Source organism: Aethalodelphis obliquidens, unplaced genomic scaffold (genome assembly GCF_003676395.1).
Source record: "Aethalodelphis obliquidens isolate GAN/ISIS:26980383/991018 unplaced genomic scaffold, ASM367639v1 scaffold43, whole genome shotgun sequence".
Taxonomy (NCBI): Eukaryota; Metazoa; Chordata; class Mammalia; order Artiodactyla; family Delphinidae; genus Aethalodelphis; species Aethalodelphis obliquidens.
The window spans coordinates 15821144-15841393 of record NW_020837987.1 but is presented as its reverse complement, the minus strand read 5'-3'; the positions used below and the strand labels follow the sequence as shown (position 1 = coordinate 15841393).

At 50.9% G+C, this 20250-nt stretch overlaps 1 protein-coding gene across 1 annotated transcript in view; it reads right to left on the bottom strand.

Annotated features, from left to right (window-relative positions):
* Window positions 1-17850, bottom strand: part of PPP2R1A (protein phosphatase 2 scaffold subunit Aalpha) — a 33042-nt gene extending 15192 nt beyond the window's left edge. Inside the window, exons 1-3 of the mRNA XM_027079220.1 lie at window positions 17480-17850; window positions 5847-5937; window positions 2814-2914 (exon numbers count right to left, since the gene is read on the bottom strand). Of these exons, the coding sequence (XP_026935021.1) occupies window positions 2814-2914; window positions 5847-5937; window positions 17480-17557 (270 nt within the window). The 5' untranslated portion in view covers window positions 17558-17850. The remainder of the gene's footprint in view (window positions 1-2813; window positions 2915-5846; window positions 5938-17479) is intronic.
* Window positions 17851-20250: the final 2400 nt, after the last annotated feature.

Genomic DNA, 20250 nt, shown 5'->3' with positions numbered 1-20250 from the left:
ACCACCGCGCAGAGTGGCTCGCACTCTCCGCAGCTGAAGAGGGCCTCCGTGCAGTGGCGGGGACCCAACACAGCCACGGGAGGGAGGGAGGGAGGGAGGGGGCAATGATTCACAAGGAAAACGTAATGCCATGCCTGCCTGGGGACCCTCAGTGTGCGGCCTGTGTCACAGGGACACGCTCTCGTAGGGTTCTGGGTGCAGGACTGGCTCACAGAGGTGTGGTGGCAGACATGGTGTCACAGTACTGCAGGGACCGGGTTCCTCTTATTTCCTTGTTCTCCCACTACCCAGGCTGGCACACAGGAGGCACTCAATCTTCCATTTAGAGTCCCTCAGTAAATATTGAGTAATAATTGATTAATACTTAGCAAGTGACTGTAAGTGAAACTTATGGTAACCTGTCACGATAACAGAGGCCTGGGGACTAAGGCTAAGCAGTAGTTACATCACCCAAGGATCTCTGCCCCAGTGGGTTACTGCAGGGAGAGGTTCTCACAGTGTGGTTCCCAGACCACCCACGGCAGGATCACCCAGGAGGCCTCTCCCAGCACAGACCTAAAGAATCAGACTCTGGGGGCAGGGCCCAGGAAGGTGCACATTGAGGAAACCCCAAATGATGCTTTTGCATAACAAAGACCCATTGCCATGAGGCCTCTGTGCAATGGAGGGTGGGGTTCTCAAACCTGGGGAGGGGGAAAGGCGTGAACCTCCTAAAATCATCTCTACTCGTTTGAGGAGAGGGTCTGGAGTTTTCATTTTCATCTAAGGGACCCATGATTCCAAAAGGGTTAAGAGCTGCTGATACAGAAATAATCCTCACACTATACCTACACGGATCTCTGTGAAATTCCATCTCACTCACACCGCAGAGAACGAGGGCCGGGATCGGGTCTGACACACCTCTGGGTTCCCGGAGCCCACAGTCCTTGCTCATGTTCATGGAATGAACAGGTTGCAAAAGAGCCATTTCCCGTAACTTGTCAAAATCCACCTCCTCCAGGAGCTCCTCCTCGACAGCTCCCCCATCCCATCTAACCCAGATTAGCCGCCTCTTCTGGGTTCTAAGGGTCCCTGGTTTCCCTTTATTCCAGCTCGGATCAGCCTGTGGGGCAACCAGGAGCCCTCTGAAGACAGTACAGAAGAGTGGTAGTGGCAACGAGTTGGGGGCCTGGGTTCAAATCCTGGCTCTGCCTCTTCCCAGCTTGTGCCTCGGTTTCCTCATCTGTGAAATGACACCAGCACGAGTCTCACAGGGTCGCTGCAGGACACAATGGGTTACTGTACATAAGGCACTCAGAACACAAGCTGCAGGTGCTGAGTGAGCTGAAGCTATTCTGACCTGACTTGCCTGCGGGTTCCCAGTGTTGCCTGGCCCAGAGGATCCTCACGGATACCAGTCCCAAAGGTCACACATGACTGCTCCCCAAAGAGAAGCATGGGATGACAGGGGTTTCCCTCATTGGGAATGATCAGTGGAAGACCCTGACTCGGCAGGGGAAGGAAGCCGGGTTCCGGCCGTTTGTCTGCAGGCCTGTGGCTCTGGTTGAAGCTGTGGGGTACTCAACAGTGTTCTCTGCTCCTGAGTCCTCTGAGAAGCTGCTGAAAGCTATTAATTCTCTCCTCAGAAAGACTGATAAACACCAGGGGCTGCAGATAGTTCCATGGAGTTCAAGGGACCCCTTTCAGGTAGGTCTAGGGACCTCATCACGTTCCTGGTGTTAAGCAGTCCTGCTCTGTATAAAATGTATGAAATGACCTCATTCACATACAATTTTCTGTGTGTTCATATACAATTATACATGTGCACTCGGGTGAGAGACAGGATACCAGAATCTAATGATAATTATCACAGTTTCTTAGAGTTAATGCTTAATGTATGTTTGGAAGAAAACAAATATGTGCTCAAATCCAAGACCCCAATAAGCAGCACATTATTTCACAGACCACTAAAAGGAACAAGGCCTGCTGACAGTAACTGTAAAACACCATCAAGTGCAGATGCCACAGTATGCTAACATGTCTTCAGGAACCATGAAAGAATTATTGGGAGGAAAAAAAAGGAGGCAGAGCTGTTCCACGGCTCTGAAGAACAGTGAGCAACGTCCAAGGGTCTTTCAACCCAGGTCACAGGACTGGAGCACTTCCTCCCTTCTCTTCTCCCAAACAGCAGTTGCTATCAGTATCTGACCATCTCTGTCCCCAGACGTCACCCAGCACAGGGTCTCACAGGCAGGAAGTGGGTGGGGCCTGGGGGAGAGTCAACCGGACACACCTGGAATCCCAGCTCTGCCACTCACTAGCCGTGCGACCTTCGACACTGAACCTCTTGTTGCTCCAGGTGGCTGTCTCTACCCCAAAGGGTGGACACGACCTCACAACATATGGCATTAATGACAACGGAGCTACGATCTGTGAGTACTTACTACATGCCAAGTACTGTGCTAAGGGCTTCTTGAGTCGATTCTCAAGGTAAGTTTTAATGACTCGAGGTTAAGTAATTTACAAGTCACACAGCAAGCAGTGGAAGAACCCAGCCTAACTCCAAACTGAAAGCCTCACGCGTCGAGTGCCGGTGGGGCCTGGTGCTGGTCAGGCACGCCCAGTCAACGGTAAGGAGGACACCCGCGTTTTCGTGCTGATGTATTAAATGTCACTGCTGACTTGCCAGATTAAAGTGAATGTCCAAGGCCCAGCTGTTCCGAGAAGATGACCCCAGCCTCTCCTGCACTCTCCCCTCCCCGCCCTGGCTGCCAGGACCATGGGTCTGACCCCGCCAGGGCCAGGCAGGGGCCTTCCCCACCTTCCAGACTCACCAGCAGGCAGTGCACGTACTCAGGGCCTCCGACCAGAGTGGTGAAGGTGCCCAGCTGTTCCGCCAGGGCCAAGAGGACCTCATCCTCATCGTAGATGGTGTCTGTGGGACAAGACAGACTGGCTTACAGTTCCACCCCAAGTATGACCCCACCCTTCAGTAACCCAAGCTGGGAACAAGCAGGCTCCACTCTGCTTCCTCAAACTGGCAGCCACCCTCCACCTGGGTGGGCAGAGATGAAGGCAGAGGCTGGGGGCAGCTGACAGAGTGCCCGTGGCTAGGTGCGGGACACTGGGGGAGCGAGACCACCTCGCTGCATCCCGGTCTCCACACCTGTAAAATGGTGCCAATCCTTCCACTGCAGCGACGGCCAGAGTGAGGAGCAAACGCGACCACGTGTATGAGCGCAGAGCCTGGGAAGCGGGAGCGCTTTTTGCTTCTACCCTCAGCACTGTTCCCTCTGCCAGGAACTGCGTTCTCTTCAGCCTGAGAAAGTCTGCTCTGCCCTCGACACTTGGTTTAGCTACCGCTTCCTGGAAGATTTCCAGGATGCCACCCTGACAGGTCAGGTCCCTTCTCTAGGCTCACCGCCCAACCAGGCCACCCTTATCAGACCTCACTGCGGGCTATGACCACCCGAGTCCAGGACTGGCTCCTCTGTGCCCCAGCTTCTGCCAGAGATGAGCACAGTGGGCACTCAATCTGCTCAACTTTGCTGAAAGAAGGGAAGAGAACTGCTCTGTCCTAACCCTAAATCCAAAGGCCCTTCTCAAGCGCCATCCTCCCTTTGCTGAGGCGATGGGAATGACTATGGCAGAAGACGCCAGCATCCCTAGCGTCTAGGCTGGCATCTCAGCTCCCTGAGTGTACGTGAGGCATATGCCCATCCTGTGGTAGGTTCAAATCCTGCTCTCTCGTTGGCTGGGTGTGTGGCAGCTCACTTGGCCTGAGACTCTTTTCTCATCCCCCAAATCACAACAACAGCGTTGTTCTGAGACTGAAGGGAAATAACTGCTTTCTGTGAAGAGCTCAGCTTGGGGCCCAGCACGAGAGTCAGTGCTTTACTAAACGCTGGCCGGCGTGGCTCTGGCGTGTCCTGCTCTCAGGCTCCCTCCCAGCCTCGGTTTCGCCGGCTCCCACTGTGGACAGTTCAGATCACCCTCCCTGTTCTGTTCCTTTCCTGGAGACCTTAAGGACATCCTCAACTCATACTCAACTCTACCTCCAGTCCAGACTCCTTGGCCAAGCTGCATCCCTGGAAGCTAAACATACGGGAGCTGCCAGCACCTCAGATCTCCACCCTTCCCACCTCCACACAACTGCCCTCCCAGCCTCTCTGGCCCACACCCGTCAACCCCCACGTTAACGTTGCCCCTGCGTCTCTCCCTGCAGCCCTCACCATGCAAAGCGCCACGTTCAATCCTGGCCCCGTCCGCCCTTCACTCCTGCCGGCTTCCCTCCAGGCAGCCTCCCCGCCACCTCCACCAAGAAACTGCCCGCAGCACGTGCTGCGTGGAGCACTGGATCCGCCAGCCATCCTGTGAGTTAGGGCCTGCTTTACCCCCTCTGCAGAGAGGGGAGCTGAGGTTGGGAGCGGTGGAATGGCTTAGCCAGGTGTGCCCAGCAGGTTGGTGGCACAGCTGGGTTTCAAACCCAGGTCCTTCCAACTCTCTTCTCTACAACTTTTTAGCCACTGCTTTACACTGCCGTACCACACTCCCTGTACCCCTTGCCCCCGAGGCCGTCCGGGTCTCAGCGTTCTAAAGCCTTCAAGTCTCTCCAACATTTCACCAGTGGAAGCCACTGGTTTGAGGTCATCTGCTCAATGTCACGTGTGCAGATGCCTCCTCCCCATGTGGTGTTCAGAGGCAGATACCCCTGAGCTCCTCAGTCATCAGCTGTGACTGTGGGCAAGTCCCTGCACATCCCCTCAAGCCTCAACTCCCCCAGTGTGAAATGATGAGGGGGTGAGAGTCCCTGCCTCCCTCCCGCCTCCCAGCACCATCACTAGGCCCAAGTGAGAGGATCAGAGATGAAAGAGTTTCACTAGGGACAAAGCACAGCTAACTCTGAGCCTTTACTGGCGATTTTAATTAGTATGAAGTACGAAGTCATAATAAGAATGATGGGAACAGAGGATTTACCATTAACTGGTGATCCAGTCTGTATCAGATATTGTGTCAAGCGCTTTAAGTACATCTTCACAGACAGGAGAGCACAGGAACGGTCTAATCGCTAACACCTCAGCAGCACTTACCACATGCTGAGCACTTCACGTGGGATCTTATTTCATCTTCATATTAGGTTGAACTATTAATGCCCTTCTCACACATGAAGGATCGGAGGCGGGCAGATATGAAGTATCTCGCCCAAGGTCACACAGCTAGAAAGTGGTAGAGCTAGGATTTGAGCCCAGGTAGTTGGGACCCAAGTCTGTGCTATGAGTCATTAACCAACACTGTCGAGTTTGGAGCCAGCGTGACTTGATAAATATCCCCTCTGGAGCACCTCCTAACTGTAGGACCAAATAAGTTACCTCATCTCTCCATGCCTCGGTTTCCTCATCTATGAAATGGGGGCAGCAGTCTTACCTACCTTAAGGAGTTACTGTGAGATTAACTTGGACAACAATGGTGGTGTACATTTACTGAGCACAGCTCTATGTGAACGAACTCAATCCTCACAAGAAAGGGTTTAGAACACCACTTGGCACATTAGGTATATATACAGGAACTGTAGGCTGTTATTGTTATTATTTAATGTTCACAACATGCTACATCACATGTCGACTATGCCCATTTTACACATAAGAACTCTATGGAACAGTGAGGTAACTCGCCTAAAGTCACTGGAGCTTCGATTCAAACCTGGCTCTATCTGCCTCCAGAGCGCTTTTCACCAGTCCCTGCCCCAGCCCCAGCACCCGGCACACGGCACTCACAAACAGCTTGTTAAATCCAGAGGGGCTTCTCTTACCTGGCAGGAACCACCCCCAGGAGCCCCCAATTGACCTGGGCCCCAGGAGGACCCGTACCTGTAAGGAAGGGCAGAAGCTCACTGCGGGTCCTTTCAACCCCGAGGGCCAAGGCGATGGTGGACAGCTTCTTGATGCTGTTGAGGCGAAGCTAATGACAGAACGAGAAAAGGAAGGGAGAATGTTAGCAAGTCCAGACTTAAGGGAGTCTGACACCTCTGGACCCAGTCAGCCCCTGGAAGCCTTGCTAAGCATGTGTGGGGTGCTGAGTAATAACTTGGCAAGTCTACCAAGTCACTCTGTGACCCTGGGTCATTAAATTACGATGGCAGCAGCAGCCTCAGCAAAAGCATCCGGCGGGTCTCACTGAGCCAACACCCCTCGTGGCACTTTCGAGGACCACCCTGTCCGACACTGCACCCGCCTCCCCACCGTCCCCACCCTCCTGCTTCTGCCCGCTCCTGCGCTCAGCAAGGCTAACACACTGAGCCTTGGACTCTAACAGCGGTAGCCACGTTCCCAGCTTACTCTGGGCCCGGCCCCAGCCCAAGCACTCACTCGCACTGTCTCACTTAACTCTCACGACAAGCAGAGGGTTACAAGCCCTGCCCCAGAGGAGAGGAAACGGGCTCAGGGAATGAAAGTCCCCTGCAAGGGCCACACAGCTCAGATGGTGTAGAGCGGGATCGCAACCAGGACTGTTGGCTAACAGTGACAACAGAACAAACAATACTATAATGGCGGGCAGCCACCAGAAGCTCGGGGTGACAGGTCTTCTCACAGCCTCTCGAAGGAACCAACACTACTGACACCTTGATCTCAGACTTCTGGCTTCCAGAACTGAGAGAGAACACTCGTGGCTGTTTGAAGCTACCAAAGATGTGATGCTTTGCTGTGGTGACCCTCGGAATCTCACACACTCCGCTGACACACAGCGGGTCCCAGGCTCAGCCTGTTGGTGTTAGGACCACATTCGATCCTCTCGTCCCCGGGGGCATGACTAGCCACCTCTCCACCACCATGGAGGCGCAGAAAGCTGCCTGAGCGAGCACTGAGACCCAGCCCCAGCTGCTGCCATCTGACTGGGAAACCTCTCTTCCTGTGTCTCCATCCTGACAACAGGGCTGCTCGGCTGCGGCCGGAAGGCAGTGAGCTCATGTGTGTGAGTGGAAGGCGACGCCCTCAAGGGTGAGTAAGCCGCGCCAGGCCAAGCGGGAATCCTCCTCCCGGAAGGAAGGAAAGAATGAGGAGGGACCAGGTCAAGGAGAGCAGCACGGGCTCCCCCAGCCTATTCTTTCCCAGGCCCCACGCAGCTGCGAACAGGTCTGCAAGTGACTGGCGTCCTGCATCCCCTCTGGTTTAAGGGGTTTAAGACTCTCTTTGGGAATCACAATGATGAGAACCTCAAGAAATGCTATGGTGGCCTCACCTCAGAAAAACACACACAACGCACTTTTCATACCACGTCACTGGGTTTTTGGACCACCTGGGCTTGAGGTAGTCCAAGCACTCACCATCCTGGTAGTAAAAGGATCTTCAGATTAAGTACTACAAGGCCTGCATCTTATTTTTAGCCCAAAATTAAATGTATATAAAGACAGACCTACAGAAACAGATAAACGACTCAAGATGGTGAACACGAACACTCCCTGAATCTGAGCGGTAAGCACACAGGTGCTCGCTGTACCGGTCTAGAGGTGGGCAGACTTTCTGTAAATTGCCAGGAAGTATTTTCAGCTTTGCAGGCCACTCGGTCTCTATCTCAACCACTCAACTGTGTCTCTGTAGCACAAAAACAGCCAAAGACCCAGACAATATGTAAGCAAGTGGGCATGACTGCATTCCAATAAAACTACACCTGCAAGGCTGCGGGGCAGAATCTGGCCCACACGCTGTAGTTTTCTGGCCCTTGTACTAGTCCTTTGATGTTCTGTACGTTTGAAATTGTCCTCAAGAGTATATCAGAGTAAGTATTGACTTAGTTGCCTGTTTCTCTGTCACCTCCAAGTTGAATCTCTGTGTTCTTCTCTCAGCTGGGCTACATGGAAAAGCACACGTGGTCCAGGGCACAGGATGCTGGCAGGGGATAATCATAATGACAGTAACAATAGCCGCTAGCATTTACTGATTGCTTACTATGTGCTTGGCGTGGATAATTAATACATTCACTCCTTAGAACTGTGCTCTGAGGTGGGTATTGTTACTAGAATCCTCCCTTTTAAAGGTAAGCACGCTGATGTGCAGAGAAGCTGTCACTTGGTGGAAAGGTGCAGAGCCGTGTCCAGAAGCCAGATGCCCTGACTCTTATTAATCTCAACATCACACTGTCATTTAGGAACGATGCCCAGGGAACCGGCCCAGGAGAATCAGGCCAACTCTTCCATGGTGGACAGCCCCCTTCCTTCCACTGCCGTCTCTGGAGATTCTGCTTTTGGTTTTAAGAATAGCTGCTGGTTTCTTTGGCATAAATGGCACCGTGAACGCTTAAGAAAGGCAGCAACAGGGCGGGCTTTAGATACACTATCTGGGTTCAAGGCTAAGCTGCTTTTCACATTAGCTGTGGGAACTTGGGCCACTCTTTGTACCTTTTTGAGTCTCAATTTTCTCATCTGTGAAATGGGGGACTGTAATAATACCTATCCTTTGTGCTTTGTGAGTACAAAGTGACATGATACTGGAACAGCCTTGCACCAGAGGAAGGTGAGTAATGGCAGCTATGGCAACCTTGCTCGGTTGACGGCACCCTGATTTTCGTCCACGTATCAAGGACACATGCAGCAGCTGGCTAGCTGTCCACCGACGTCTCGTTTCCCTTCTCTCACGGTGACAGAGTAATAATTACAAACATTTCCTTGGTACTCACTATGTGCCAGGCAGTGTTCTAGGTGCCAATGTTTTCACTCATTTGATCCTCACAACTCTGAGGTAAACACAGGATCACCCATTTTGGGGCAGAGAAAACAAAACCTCACACAGCTCTCAGGTGGCAAGATTTGAACCCCAGCCACTTGGCTCTGAGCCAATACTATCAATTCGTATTTCTGTTTTCTGGTGTTTTTCAGTTGGGGGGTGCACTATGAACCCCTTAGCAGGTTTTTAAATGATCACAATTTTGAAACAGAGGTGAGCATAAACAGCACTAGAAGTATCTGCAACAGCTGAAATGAGCTCTGAAGATTCATGATTACCACTGGTGACAGAGTCATAGGTTTTGCTAACACTATTTATAATACGCTATAATATACTAGTACGTATAAATGTAATTCATAATAGAAGTTAAATTTGAGTTAGGGACTGGTGAAAATAAAGATGTTATTTTTCTCATCCAAATTCTTGGACCTGAATGCCAGATGGGCCCCAGGTTAAGAGCTCCTGCACTGGGCTATACTGCCACTCGTAACCTCTGGTTTTCACCTGTGCACATGAACCCTCGGCAAAGATATTTCTGAATCACCTGTGCATTTGGATATGACCATGAGACTAATGTCTGGCCAGTGGGAATGGTGTGTGTGACTTCTAGAAGTGTCCTTATGGGGAGACGGGGTCATATCCTTCATCCTTCCTTCCTGTTTAGAATGGGGCTATGATGGCTGGGGCTTCAGCAGCCATCTTGGGGTCTTGAGATAACCTGAGAATGGGGAGGGCAGGATGGAGGCCAAACAGAGAACAATGTGTAAGAGCCTGGGACCCTAACACCTAGAGTGCCACACCAGCTTGGATTGCCACCAGACTTTTTGACTGTGAGTCAGAAATAAACTTCAAGCTCATTTAAGTCTCACATATTTATAGAATTTTCCTGTAATTTACAGCCAACCTTAATCCCAACTAACCCAGTCAATGACCTAGTTCTGGAAACAAAGACATAAGGACAAATTGGCCAAGGAGCTTCCAGGAAAGATTTTCCTCTTTGACAAAAGGGAGGAGGACAAGAACCGGCTCCTTGCCCCAGTCGGCCCCTGCTTTCAGTGTGGTTCCACGAGGACGTAAGACAGCAGCTGATGCAGCAATCTCGTGACCACACGAAGCAGGTCAAAAGAACTGCACGCTCTAACCCAATTCTGTGATATCCTTGAGCTGCTGAACTTGTTATATGAGGCAAAAGTGAACCCTTATTTAAATGACTGTTGGTTGAGTTCTCTGGAACGTTCCTGAGAGAGCAGCTATTAAAATCAATAAGAAACCTTCACTGTCCCTTCATCCAGTTGTAGCCATAGGAGTTCACTGTGCACTGTCCCCAAGCATGTCCCCACCAAGACCTACCACACTGGTCATCTATGGTTCCATGGCCACGTTTATCACCATGGGCTGGGGATGCCTGCATCCCCAGCAGTCCTCAGGCTAGTACATGAGACATAATAAATAAAATCTCCCTTCCCACCACTACATCCACATAGAAACACTACTCACTTTTTAAAACCCACGTCACGTTCAAGCCATGGAGCTTCCCTGACATGACCACGTACAGTATGAGCCCACAGGTAGTACATATTCCCTCCACAAGCCAGTCCGAAGGCCCTCCTATGGACTACAAGGCCCAACATGACGTGGTCCCTGTCCACGGATCCACCCTCACTTCCCACGCCCTCCTCTTGCTCCCTGGGTTCCTGTCACAGTGGTTCCCTTGACAGTAACTAAAATGCAAACGTATTGTTAGCCCAGGTCTTCACACTTGCTGACTTGCTGCTTCCTCAGCCTGAAACACCCTTCCCCACAGACAGCCCAGGGCCCTCTCACTGCATTCACGCCCCTGCTTAATCCTCACCAATGACTACCCTGGGTAAACCAGCATGCCCCCGTCACTCTCTATACATCTTAACTCATCACTTCCGACATATGCAGCTGATCCTTGAACATGAGGGTTAGGGGTGCCCACCCTCTCCGCAGCTGAAAACCTGAGTATAACTTATACTGGTCCCTCCATATCTGAAGCTTCCCATCTGTGGATTCAACCAAGTGTAGATCATGTAGCACTGTAGTATTTACTACTGAAAACAACCCACATAAGTGGACCTGCACAGTTCAAATCCGTGTTGTTCAAGGGTCAACTGTTCTTCTTTGTTCACTGTTTATCCTTCCCCACTAGAATGTGGGCTTCACAAGGGCAGGGACTCTGTCTTCTGTACTCTGTGCCCCAAAATCCCAGGAGAGCGCCTGGCAAAGAGTAAGAGTCCAAAAGAATCTGGAGGAATATGCTCCGAACTGTTACTGTTTGGTAGAGCTCGTGGCTGATAATGAGCAGTGTGGAGGGGTCTGCAACATGGGTGCTTTAACAGTGACCCTAAGCCCGGGGAAAATGCTCAGTGGGCCACACAAGTGCCTCTTCACCTTCTATCAAGTCCTAAACATCGGGACTTCCCTGGTGGCACAGTGGTTAAGAATCCGCCTGCCAATGCAAAGGACACGGGTTCGATCCCTGGTCCGGGAAGATCCCACATGCTGCAGAGCAACTAAGCCTGTGCGCCACAACTACTGAGCCTGCGCTCTAGAGCCCACGCGTCTAGAGCCCGTGCTCTGCAACGAGAAGCCACCGCAATAAGAAGCTCATGCACCACAACAAAGAGTAGCCCCCACTGGCCACAACTAGAGAAAGGCTGCACGCAGCAATGAAGACCCAACAGAGCCAAAAAAAAAAAAAAAAAAAAAGTCCTAAACATCCTTCCACCTCATTCCATGAAGAATCATGTTTTTAAATGAACATAATGTGTGTGGGTATGTGTGGGTGGATGGGTGTGAAAAGTTCTGCATCACCCAAGAGTGAAATGGGCCCCACAATCTCTCTTTCTGGAGCTTTTTTCTTTTTTAAAGTAACGAAGGAGCCAGTACTCTGGCTTCACCAATCAGCTAAGGGTCTCCAGATAAATCCCAGGCACCTCAAAGCTTGAGCTTCCTCACTGTAAGATGGTTATTACAACAATGCCTGCCTCACAGGATTGCTGGGACAATCAAATAAGGAAGACACAGAGACAGAGCCCGGCACGTAGCAAGCACCCAAGTGTTAACCATTATTCTCATCGTTATTTCTCACATATTTGTATTTCTTGAGCAGGGTAAAGAAAAAGGTAAACTGAAACAGAAAAAGTAATCTCACCACGTCCTTGGAAACTGCAGCACAAACAAATACTTCCCTAGCAGTTTGCCTGGTGTTATAATTATTTATGGATGTGCCTGTTCCCCCTTTTGGAAGGTGACTTGCCTCTGGGATGAAGAAGGGACACGACTACTACCAACTGGTGATTCCTGAACCTAGTACTGGGCTGGGCACATCAAAAAGCAAAAATATAAGTATTTTTCAAGTTTTTAAAAATGCAGGTCCCCCAGTGAAGGCATGGCAGAGCCTGAAACTTGAACCCATGTTCTTCACCATCACCCTATACCAACTTCTTTTTAAACTCTCAGAGGGCAGCCTTATTCCTAAGTTCTGCTTCAAATCCCCATGTACTCCTTGAAAAGAAGTCGGAGCCTGTGCTGTCATATTTCTAAGATGAGGACACGGGCATGCTGCCACGATGTCTTTGACCATGGTGAATACCTGCTGTCCTTACATTTTATCTCACTTAATCCTCACAACAGCCCTGCCAGGTGTGTCTTCCACCCTTTTCCTCATTTAACAAGAAAATCAAGGCCCAGAAGAGTTGAGTAACTTGTAAAGTGGCCAGTCCAGGATCTGAAACCCTGGAATGCGTCCACCCATGGCACTGCCTCCTCTGGGCCTACACGCTGTGCCCACAGGGGCCCAACTCGGTGGTGAAGAGTGCTGCCCTGAAATCCAGTGCCCTTGGCTAAGTCCTAGTTTCAGTATTTACTGGGTGGTGTGACAATGACTGAGTAGCCTTATGTAAAAAATGGGAAGAGGGCTTCCCTGGTGGCGCAGTGGTTGAGAATCTGCCTGCTAATGCAGGGGACACACGTTCGAGCCCTGGTCTGGGAAGATCCCACATGCCGCGGAGCAACTGGGCCCGTGAGCCACAATTACTGAGCCTGCGCATCTGGAGCCTGTGGTCCGCAACAAGAGAGGCTGCGATAGTGAGAGGCCCGTGCACCGCGATGAAGAGTGGCCCCCGCTTGCCACAACCAGAGAAAGCCCTCGCACAGAAATGAAGACCCAACACAGCCAAAAATACATAAATAAGCCAAGCATTTGAAGCCCTTTAAAAAAAGGGAAGAATTTCAGACTGAAGATTCATAGTCACGTTCAGAATCTGATTTAATTTAAACAAGCTAACTGTAAAAGAACATTTCTGGAACAATCAGAGAAATCTGATTATGAACCGACTACTAGATGATACCAAAGAATCACTGTAAAAACTTTGTTAGCTGTGATAACGGCACTGTGGTTATTAAATGTCTGTTGCTTTATAGGTGCATAATGAAACACGTAGGAGAAAATATCTGGGGCCTGGGATTTATTTTTAAAATACTCAGCAAAAAAAAAAAGGGGGGGAGGGGAGAAGGATGAGGGACAGGTGAAAAAATGTGGTAAAACTTTTAAAAAACTGCTGAATCTGGATTTGGTACTATTTTCTCTGTTGTTTGAAATTTGACAATCAAAAAACATTTACTGGAAAGAAAACTAGCACCTATCTCAGATGTGTTTTGTGAAGACTCAACGAATGCACACAAAACACTTAGCAGGCTGGCATACAGCAGGGTTTCTCAACCTTGGCACCACTGACCCCTGGGCCATCCTCTGCGGTGGGGAAGGGCCTGGGCAGCGCGGGATGTCAGGCAGCATCCCTGGTCTCTCCCCAACTAGCTGCCTGCAGCACTCCCCCCACCAGTCGTGACAACCAAATATATCCTCAGACATCTGTCCCCTGGTAAGAACTGCTGCTCTAGAGTAACCATTAGAAGAATAGCTTTTAAAATGCCTGTAGCACCTCACCTCGGACAATTGAGGCCCTTGTTATTTCACCACCACCACCAGCAGACATTTAATGAAAACTTAAAATACATCAAGCACTGTTCTAAGCATTTTCCACGTACTAACCTATTTAATCCTCGCAACACCCCTCTGAACTGCTAAATTAAAAATTATTCCCATTTTTTTCCTTTTCTTTTTTTTTTTGCCAAGCCACGCAGCTTGAAGGATCCTGGTTCCCCAAATAGGGACTGAACCCTGGGCCCACAGCAGTGAAAGTGCCGAGTCCCAACCACTGGACCGACAGGGAATTCCCTATTCCCTTTTATAGATGAGAAAACTGAGGCAGAGACAGTATTAATAACATAGAAACCTGGCCTCTCAACCAGTGGACCACATTTTAAGAAACATGGTGCCCCAAACACCCCTGAGATAATGCAATCCAGCCACCGCCTCTTACTGGCTGGGGAGGTGATCTCTTTGCAGCTCACTTTCCCAAGTATAAAACCACAAGCTACCACGATAACTGAACAAGGTCATCACTTACTGAACGCCTTCTCTGAGGCAGTCACTTAACATGCCAATTCCACTGCAACTTCTCAACCAGGTAGATGGTGCTTCCTCATCATTATTCCTTACAGATGAGGAATCTGGACCCCCAAAAGGGGAAGGCACTGGTGCAGGGCACAAAGGGAGCAAACCGGTAGAGCTGGGATTCAAATCTCAGTCATCCTTGACTTCTCCTTCCACATCACTCCCCACGGTGCATCCAATCCATCAGCAAATCTCAACAACCCTGCTTTTCAAGATACCCCCAATCTCACCACTTCCCCCTACCTGCCTGCCAGCGCTGGTCCTGGCTGCTCTGCAATGGCATCCTGGTAAGTCTATCTGCTCCTGCCCAGCCCCTACTCGGCAGTCAGAAGTCAGAACATGTCATTTCTCTACGCAAAGCCTTGAACTGGCTCCCCCACCTCACCAGAGCCTTTGCCCTACTGGTCCACAGGCCTCACCTGATCTAGCCCGGGATTAGTCCTCACCTGCCACCACTTTGCCAGTCACTGTGCTGCAGCTACCACGCTGGCCTTATTCTCTGAACTCACGGAGCACGCTCCCATCTCAGGGAGCCAGCACGCACCTGGCACTCCTTACGTATTTCCTGAATAAATAATTCCCCTTCAGCCTTCAGTACAATAAAAGTAACAAATAAACAAAAAGAAAAATTAAATTACTTGAAAATGTTTTTTAAAAAAAAAGGGCACTTCACCACCATCCTCAGGCTCCTACCACTTTTCCCTCTCAATCTCTACCTTGCAACCCAGCGACTATGGTATGCAGAATAATGGCCTCCCAAAGATGTCCATATCTTGAGCCCTAGAAGCTGTATGTCACTTTACATGGCAACAGGGACTTGGCAGGTGTGATCAAGGTTAAGGACCCTGAGATGGGGGGGAGAATCCTGGATTACTCAGGTGGGCCCAATCTCATCACATGGATCCTTAAAATCAGAGACCCTCTCCCGGCTGGTCAGAAGGAGATGTGACTACAGTAGAACGGTCACAGAGACGCAATGCTGCTGGCTTTAGAGATGGACAAAGGGGCCACAAGCCAAGAAATGCAGGCAGCCTCCAGAACCTGGAAAATGGTAAAGACACGGATTCTCCTCTAGAGCCTCCAGAAAGGACTATAATCCTGACAACACTGTGACTTTAGCCCAGTGAGACCTGTGTCAGACTACTGACCTCCAGAACTGTAAGATAATAAATTTGTGTTCTTTTAAACCACTACATTTACCTCAGGACTTTCCCATAGAGGGCTTCTCGCAATCTCATCACGATGGACAGTTTGGGTGGAGGCGGTCCTATGCATTGTACTTTTAGCAGAACCCTGACCTCTATCCACTAGACGCCAGTAGCACTTCCCCAGTTGTGACAAGCAAAAATGTCTCCAGATGTTGCCAATGTCCCCTCGTAGGCAAAAATCACCCTGGATTGAGAGCTAGTGCCATTATTTGTCTCCTCTCTCTTCCTGGAAGGCTCTTCCCCATCTCCTTTTGGGAGGTGACTCCTTTTTCTGGTCTTAAACTCTGCATCCTCGGAGGGGTTTTCCCTGACTGACCGTCTTAAAATGAATCTTCCCCACCCCACTCTGTGCTTGCTGGGTACTCTGCCCAGAAAGCCTCAAGGCTCCTTCCCCTGCCCCCTTCAGATCTTTGCTCAGACACCACCTTCTCAGCAAGGCCTTCAATGACCACTCTGAATCCGCATCCTCCACCCGCTTCCTTTATTTTTTCCATAGTACTCACCCCCATCTAACATAATATGTATTTTCCTTATTGTCTTGTTTATTGTCTTTTACCCCTCACTACAAGGTAAGCTCCACAAGGCCAGATTTTGTCTGACTTTTTCCCTGTTGTATACCTGTGCCTAGAACAGTGCCCAACACAGAGCAGAGGCCCAATAATTTTTACTGACTCAGTATCACAACATCCTGCTGTTTCCTGTCCACCAACGTCTCATACGTGTGAACAATGTACTTGGTTCCGATTCACATCTGTCTCTTGTATAACAACTGGCATCACCATCAATCACACCCTCAGCACCACAGCTGATATGTGGCAGGTGTCTATTGAACCAACGAATTCCTACAACAGCCCTAGGAGTTAGACAATCACCTCTATTTGAGAGAAGAAGAAACCGAGGCTTGGAGAGATGAACTTGCCCACGTCAATCAGCAAGAAGTGGAAGAGCCAGGAGCTCAGCCTCTGCCTGTCTGACTACTGAACTGGCGTCACAGCGCCGGGACCTCAGAGGCCGGGGGCTGGGCCAGTGCAACCCGCTCAATTTTATAAACGGGGAAATTGAGGCCCAGATGCGAACTCTTCAGTCACCACTCCCCATAACTACAGCTAGCCTTTATTGGACCCTTACAACAGACCAGGCGCCATTCTACGTGACTCGTATTATTAACTCGTTCAGTCCCTCACAACCACCCAATGAGACCGGGACTATTATTAGAGCAGTTTACGGAAAACAGAGGCCCAGATCCGTGAGGTAATCGGCACAAGGTCACTCGGCGGGTGAGAGGCGGGGCTGGGATGGGCAAACCCTAGAACCCTACCTCTTCTCAATCCCTCGCCGGCTGGCCTCTGGGCCCTGAGCCCCCTCCCCCCTCCCCAGAAATGTTAGCCCGTTTAGTACACTGCCCACCCCCCACGCAATGGGAGGCTCCCAGAAGGGGGGCGACTTTCCACCTCGTAATTTGCTGCTGAATTTAGCTAGTTGCTCCCTTGGGAATGGGCTTCCGCCTCCCTCTCCCCTTCGGGGTCTACACCACAAGTGGAGGCGGGTGGGAGAGCAGGAATTAGAAAGTCAGCTTTCACATCTCAGTCCCCATTTGGAGGGTATACCCCACAGCGCTGAGCCCCTACAGGGAGAAAACCTATCCGGGTCCCCATCAACCAGGCGGCCCCTCCCCAACTCGGAGCAAGTCACGCGCCCACCCCATCCCCAAGGGGCCATTCAAGGGCCGCCGCCAATCACCGAGCCCTCCCCTCGCCTCTCCCCGACCCAGTCGTCCAAGCCCCTGCTGGGCCGCGGCCCCCAAGGCCCGGGACCCTCCAAGCTTGCCCTCGCCCCCGCGCGCCGCTGGGCCGACACCCAATCCCGGGCGCCGTCTCACTGAGTCCGGGGACCGAGAGAGATAAGAGTGGAACGCTGATTGGCCGCCGCCCCCTTCCGCCACTCTCGGCGAACACTGAACCCTCTCCGCGAGGGACGCCCGTGCTCCCAGGTCCCCCTTCCCGTCTTCCCCAAGTCCCCCGTTGTCTCCGGACCTGAACATCCTCGTTGCGGAGCTCGTCTATGAGCACCGCGATGGGGTAGAGCGAGTCGTCGCCGTCGGCCGCCGCCATCTTGCCTCCGTCCTGTTCCTGTCAGACTGCGGCCAGCGCCTTACTAAAACGGGGCTAGGCAGGGGCTGGGCTGTGAGGAGGAAAAGAGGGCGTGGGGACGCCCGAACCACTTTACAGGGGCTGCCCCACAGTTATTGCCCAATGACCGGGCCAAGCCTGCGTTTCTTTGGTCCGAACAAATGAAGTCCCGCCTACCGCCTATTTGCCATTGGCCGAAGGGACATTAAGTTTGCCAGAGCCTCGAAGAGGGGGAGGAGAAAACGGAAGTACGTAGTATCTTAGCGACAAAGATTGTGCCCGCCTACGTCGCCGCTAACAACGTCCTAGACGAGCAGTTGTTTCTAGCCAATGAGGGGCAGGATTGGGAGGTGGCGAAGCCCGTTCTCCGAGTCCCGGAGAAAGCTTCTGCTAGTGCGTCGCTAGGAGTGCTTGACGTCATGGTCGGGGGCGAACCAGTACAGTCTGCAGGTTTCGGCTTGGGAGGCAGTGGCCCCCTCCGGTTGGCAGGCGGACTCCCAGAGCCTTTGTGCGGGAGGAGGAGTGAGTCTTTCATTTCTGCCTTATTATGCCGAGGCCCAGAGAAGGGTGTTGACTTGCCTTACTCTCTGGACAAAACTCACGCCCCTCAGGTTGGTATGTGGATCTGCTTACCGAACGCACGTCTCCCACCTCCCCTTTTTACTCTTCAGCGGTTCTGGAAAATTAGCTACCTGAGCATATCATGCTTTTTCATGCCAACAAGTCTTTGCCCAAACCGTACGTTCTATTTGGAGAGCAGTTCCTAGTAAATTGTCCGATCTCTACGTAAATATCTCCCTTTCCCTTCCTCTCTTTAGGCTTGGTCCTCAAGCCCCAGAGCCACGTAATCAATCTCGCTCGCTCGCTCTCTCAAAATTCCTTTCCCTTGGCTGGGGCTGTGACCATACACTGGAGTCTCTCGCCTCCCACAGCGTGAGAGCAGCGTTGGGGCTGACGAATCTCTGTTCCTTGCCTCACTCAACACAGCTCCTCACCCGCAATTTTAGAACCACGCTAACAGAGTTGGGGGATGGGGAGGCCTGGAATGCACCTTCCCCCTTATCGTGTCACTTCAAGGGCACAGCTGAGCTAGGACTCCAGGACAGGTCCAGGCATCTTTTCCAAAGACCCCTTACCCACTCCAGTTAGGAAACTACTCCCTATAAAAGGGGGTGAGGTGGGGGGAGACGTTGCCTATTTCAATCCTTGCCCTCCTTATTCCAAGGATCTTTCCCCCAACCCAACCCTGCTAGCCCACTGAGACTACAGGTTCCTTAGCTAAGGATGCACTTTAAATACCTTAGAATTTTATTTGTCAGTTATACCTCAGTAAAGCTCCCCCCCCCGCAAAAAAAAAGTCCCAAGTGTGCCTTGCAGAGATAGTCTCTGCATTGGACAGATGCAGTCAGCAGCTTGATTCTGGTCAGACTCTTCAAAGAGCAGGCCCTGACCGTGAGCATCTAAATGAGTGACCCAGACAATTCCCTCAGCACTGCAATTTGTTTCTACGGTTCACATCCTAAAAGAGGGATGTCCAAGTGGCACAGTAAACACCTGTGTGCCACTTGGACACAGTGGCAGCAGTCCAGGTCCCTGGCCAGTGATGAGAACAATCACATCTGCTTTCTGTTCTTGCAGAGCTCGCACTAAGACTAACCAGCCACAGTGGCCCAGGGGACACCTTTAGGTTTCAGCTTACTTAAACCATCAGTATAGTCAGACCATGCATTTAGGGAAGAGTCTCAGAGAACTGAGGGTTGGTAGTGCCAGTGGCTTTGGGTACAGTGTAGAGGTTAAAATTTCCCCCAAAGGGATAGGTACCACTTATTCCTGTAAAGCCAGGATGTTGCTGGAGCCAGTCTGGGTTCATTCTTGAATAAGTGCATTGCATGAGATGCAGGACTTTGGGGGCCCTTCCTACCTTGCTGGTAGTGGAGTCCAAGCTGATTCATCCCCAGATTTGGAATATCAAGCCAGAGAGTCACAAGGCTTCTACAGATCAGGCTTCAGTTTTGAGGCGCATTTACTAGCAAGCTAATTACTGCTTTTTAAAAGCAGTGCACCTGTTAGTAGTGTCAGAGTGGCCCTGAGTTCATAAAGCAATGGGGGCTTTTAGGTGGAGGCTGCATCCCTTTGCCAGAGGCTGTAACTGACAAAATCATCAGGACATTATCTCCCATGTCCCAGGAGTCTAGTAAGGGCTGAGCCTCCTTTGGATAACGGGGAGTCAAAGACAACAGTTTTTCCTTCACTGCTGGAAGGACTGAGCATTGTAATCTGAGTCCCACTGAGTCCCATTAAACTTGCGCTGGAAAACAGGACTTGAATTTGGTCAGGTTATATCAGCTGCCCCAACTGGCAGAGATGTGATGACAAGTTAGACAGGGCTGTGGAGACTGGGGCCTCTCACTTGCCAACAAAGAGAATATCATTTATATAATGAAAACTTTGTACATCAGAGGGTAGTGGCACTTGATTGAAATCCTTACCCACCCTCTGTTACCTCTGGTGACAAGTAAAAAGGTAGTTTGTCTCACTAACACTTGTCTACCAGCATCTCACCCTTCCTGGAATACTCACCTCTGGCCCTCGTGGGATAGGGAAACACAAGCATGTAACACAACAATTCCTGATATATTCTGATGTGGAATGTTGAATTTTTCCAAAGGATCCTG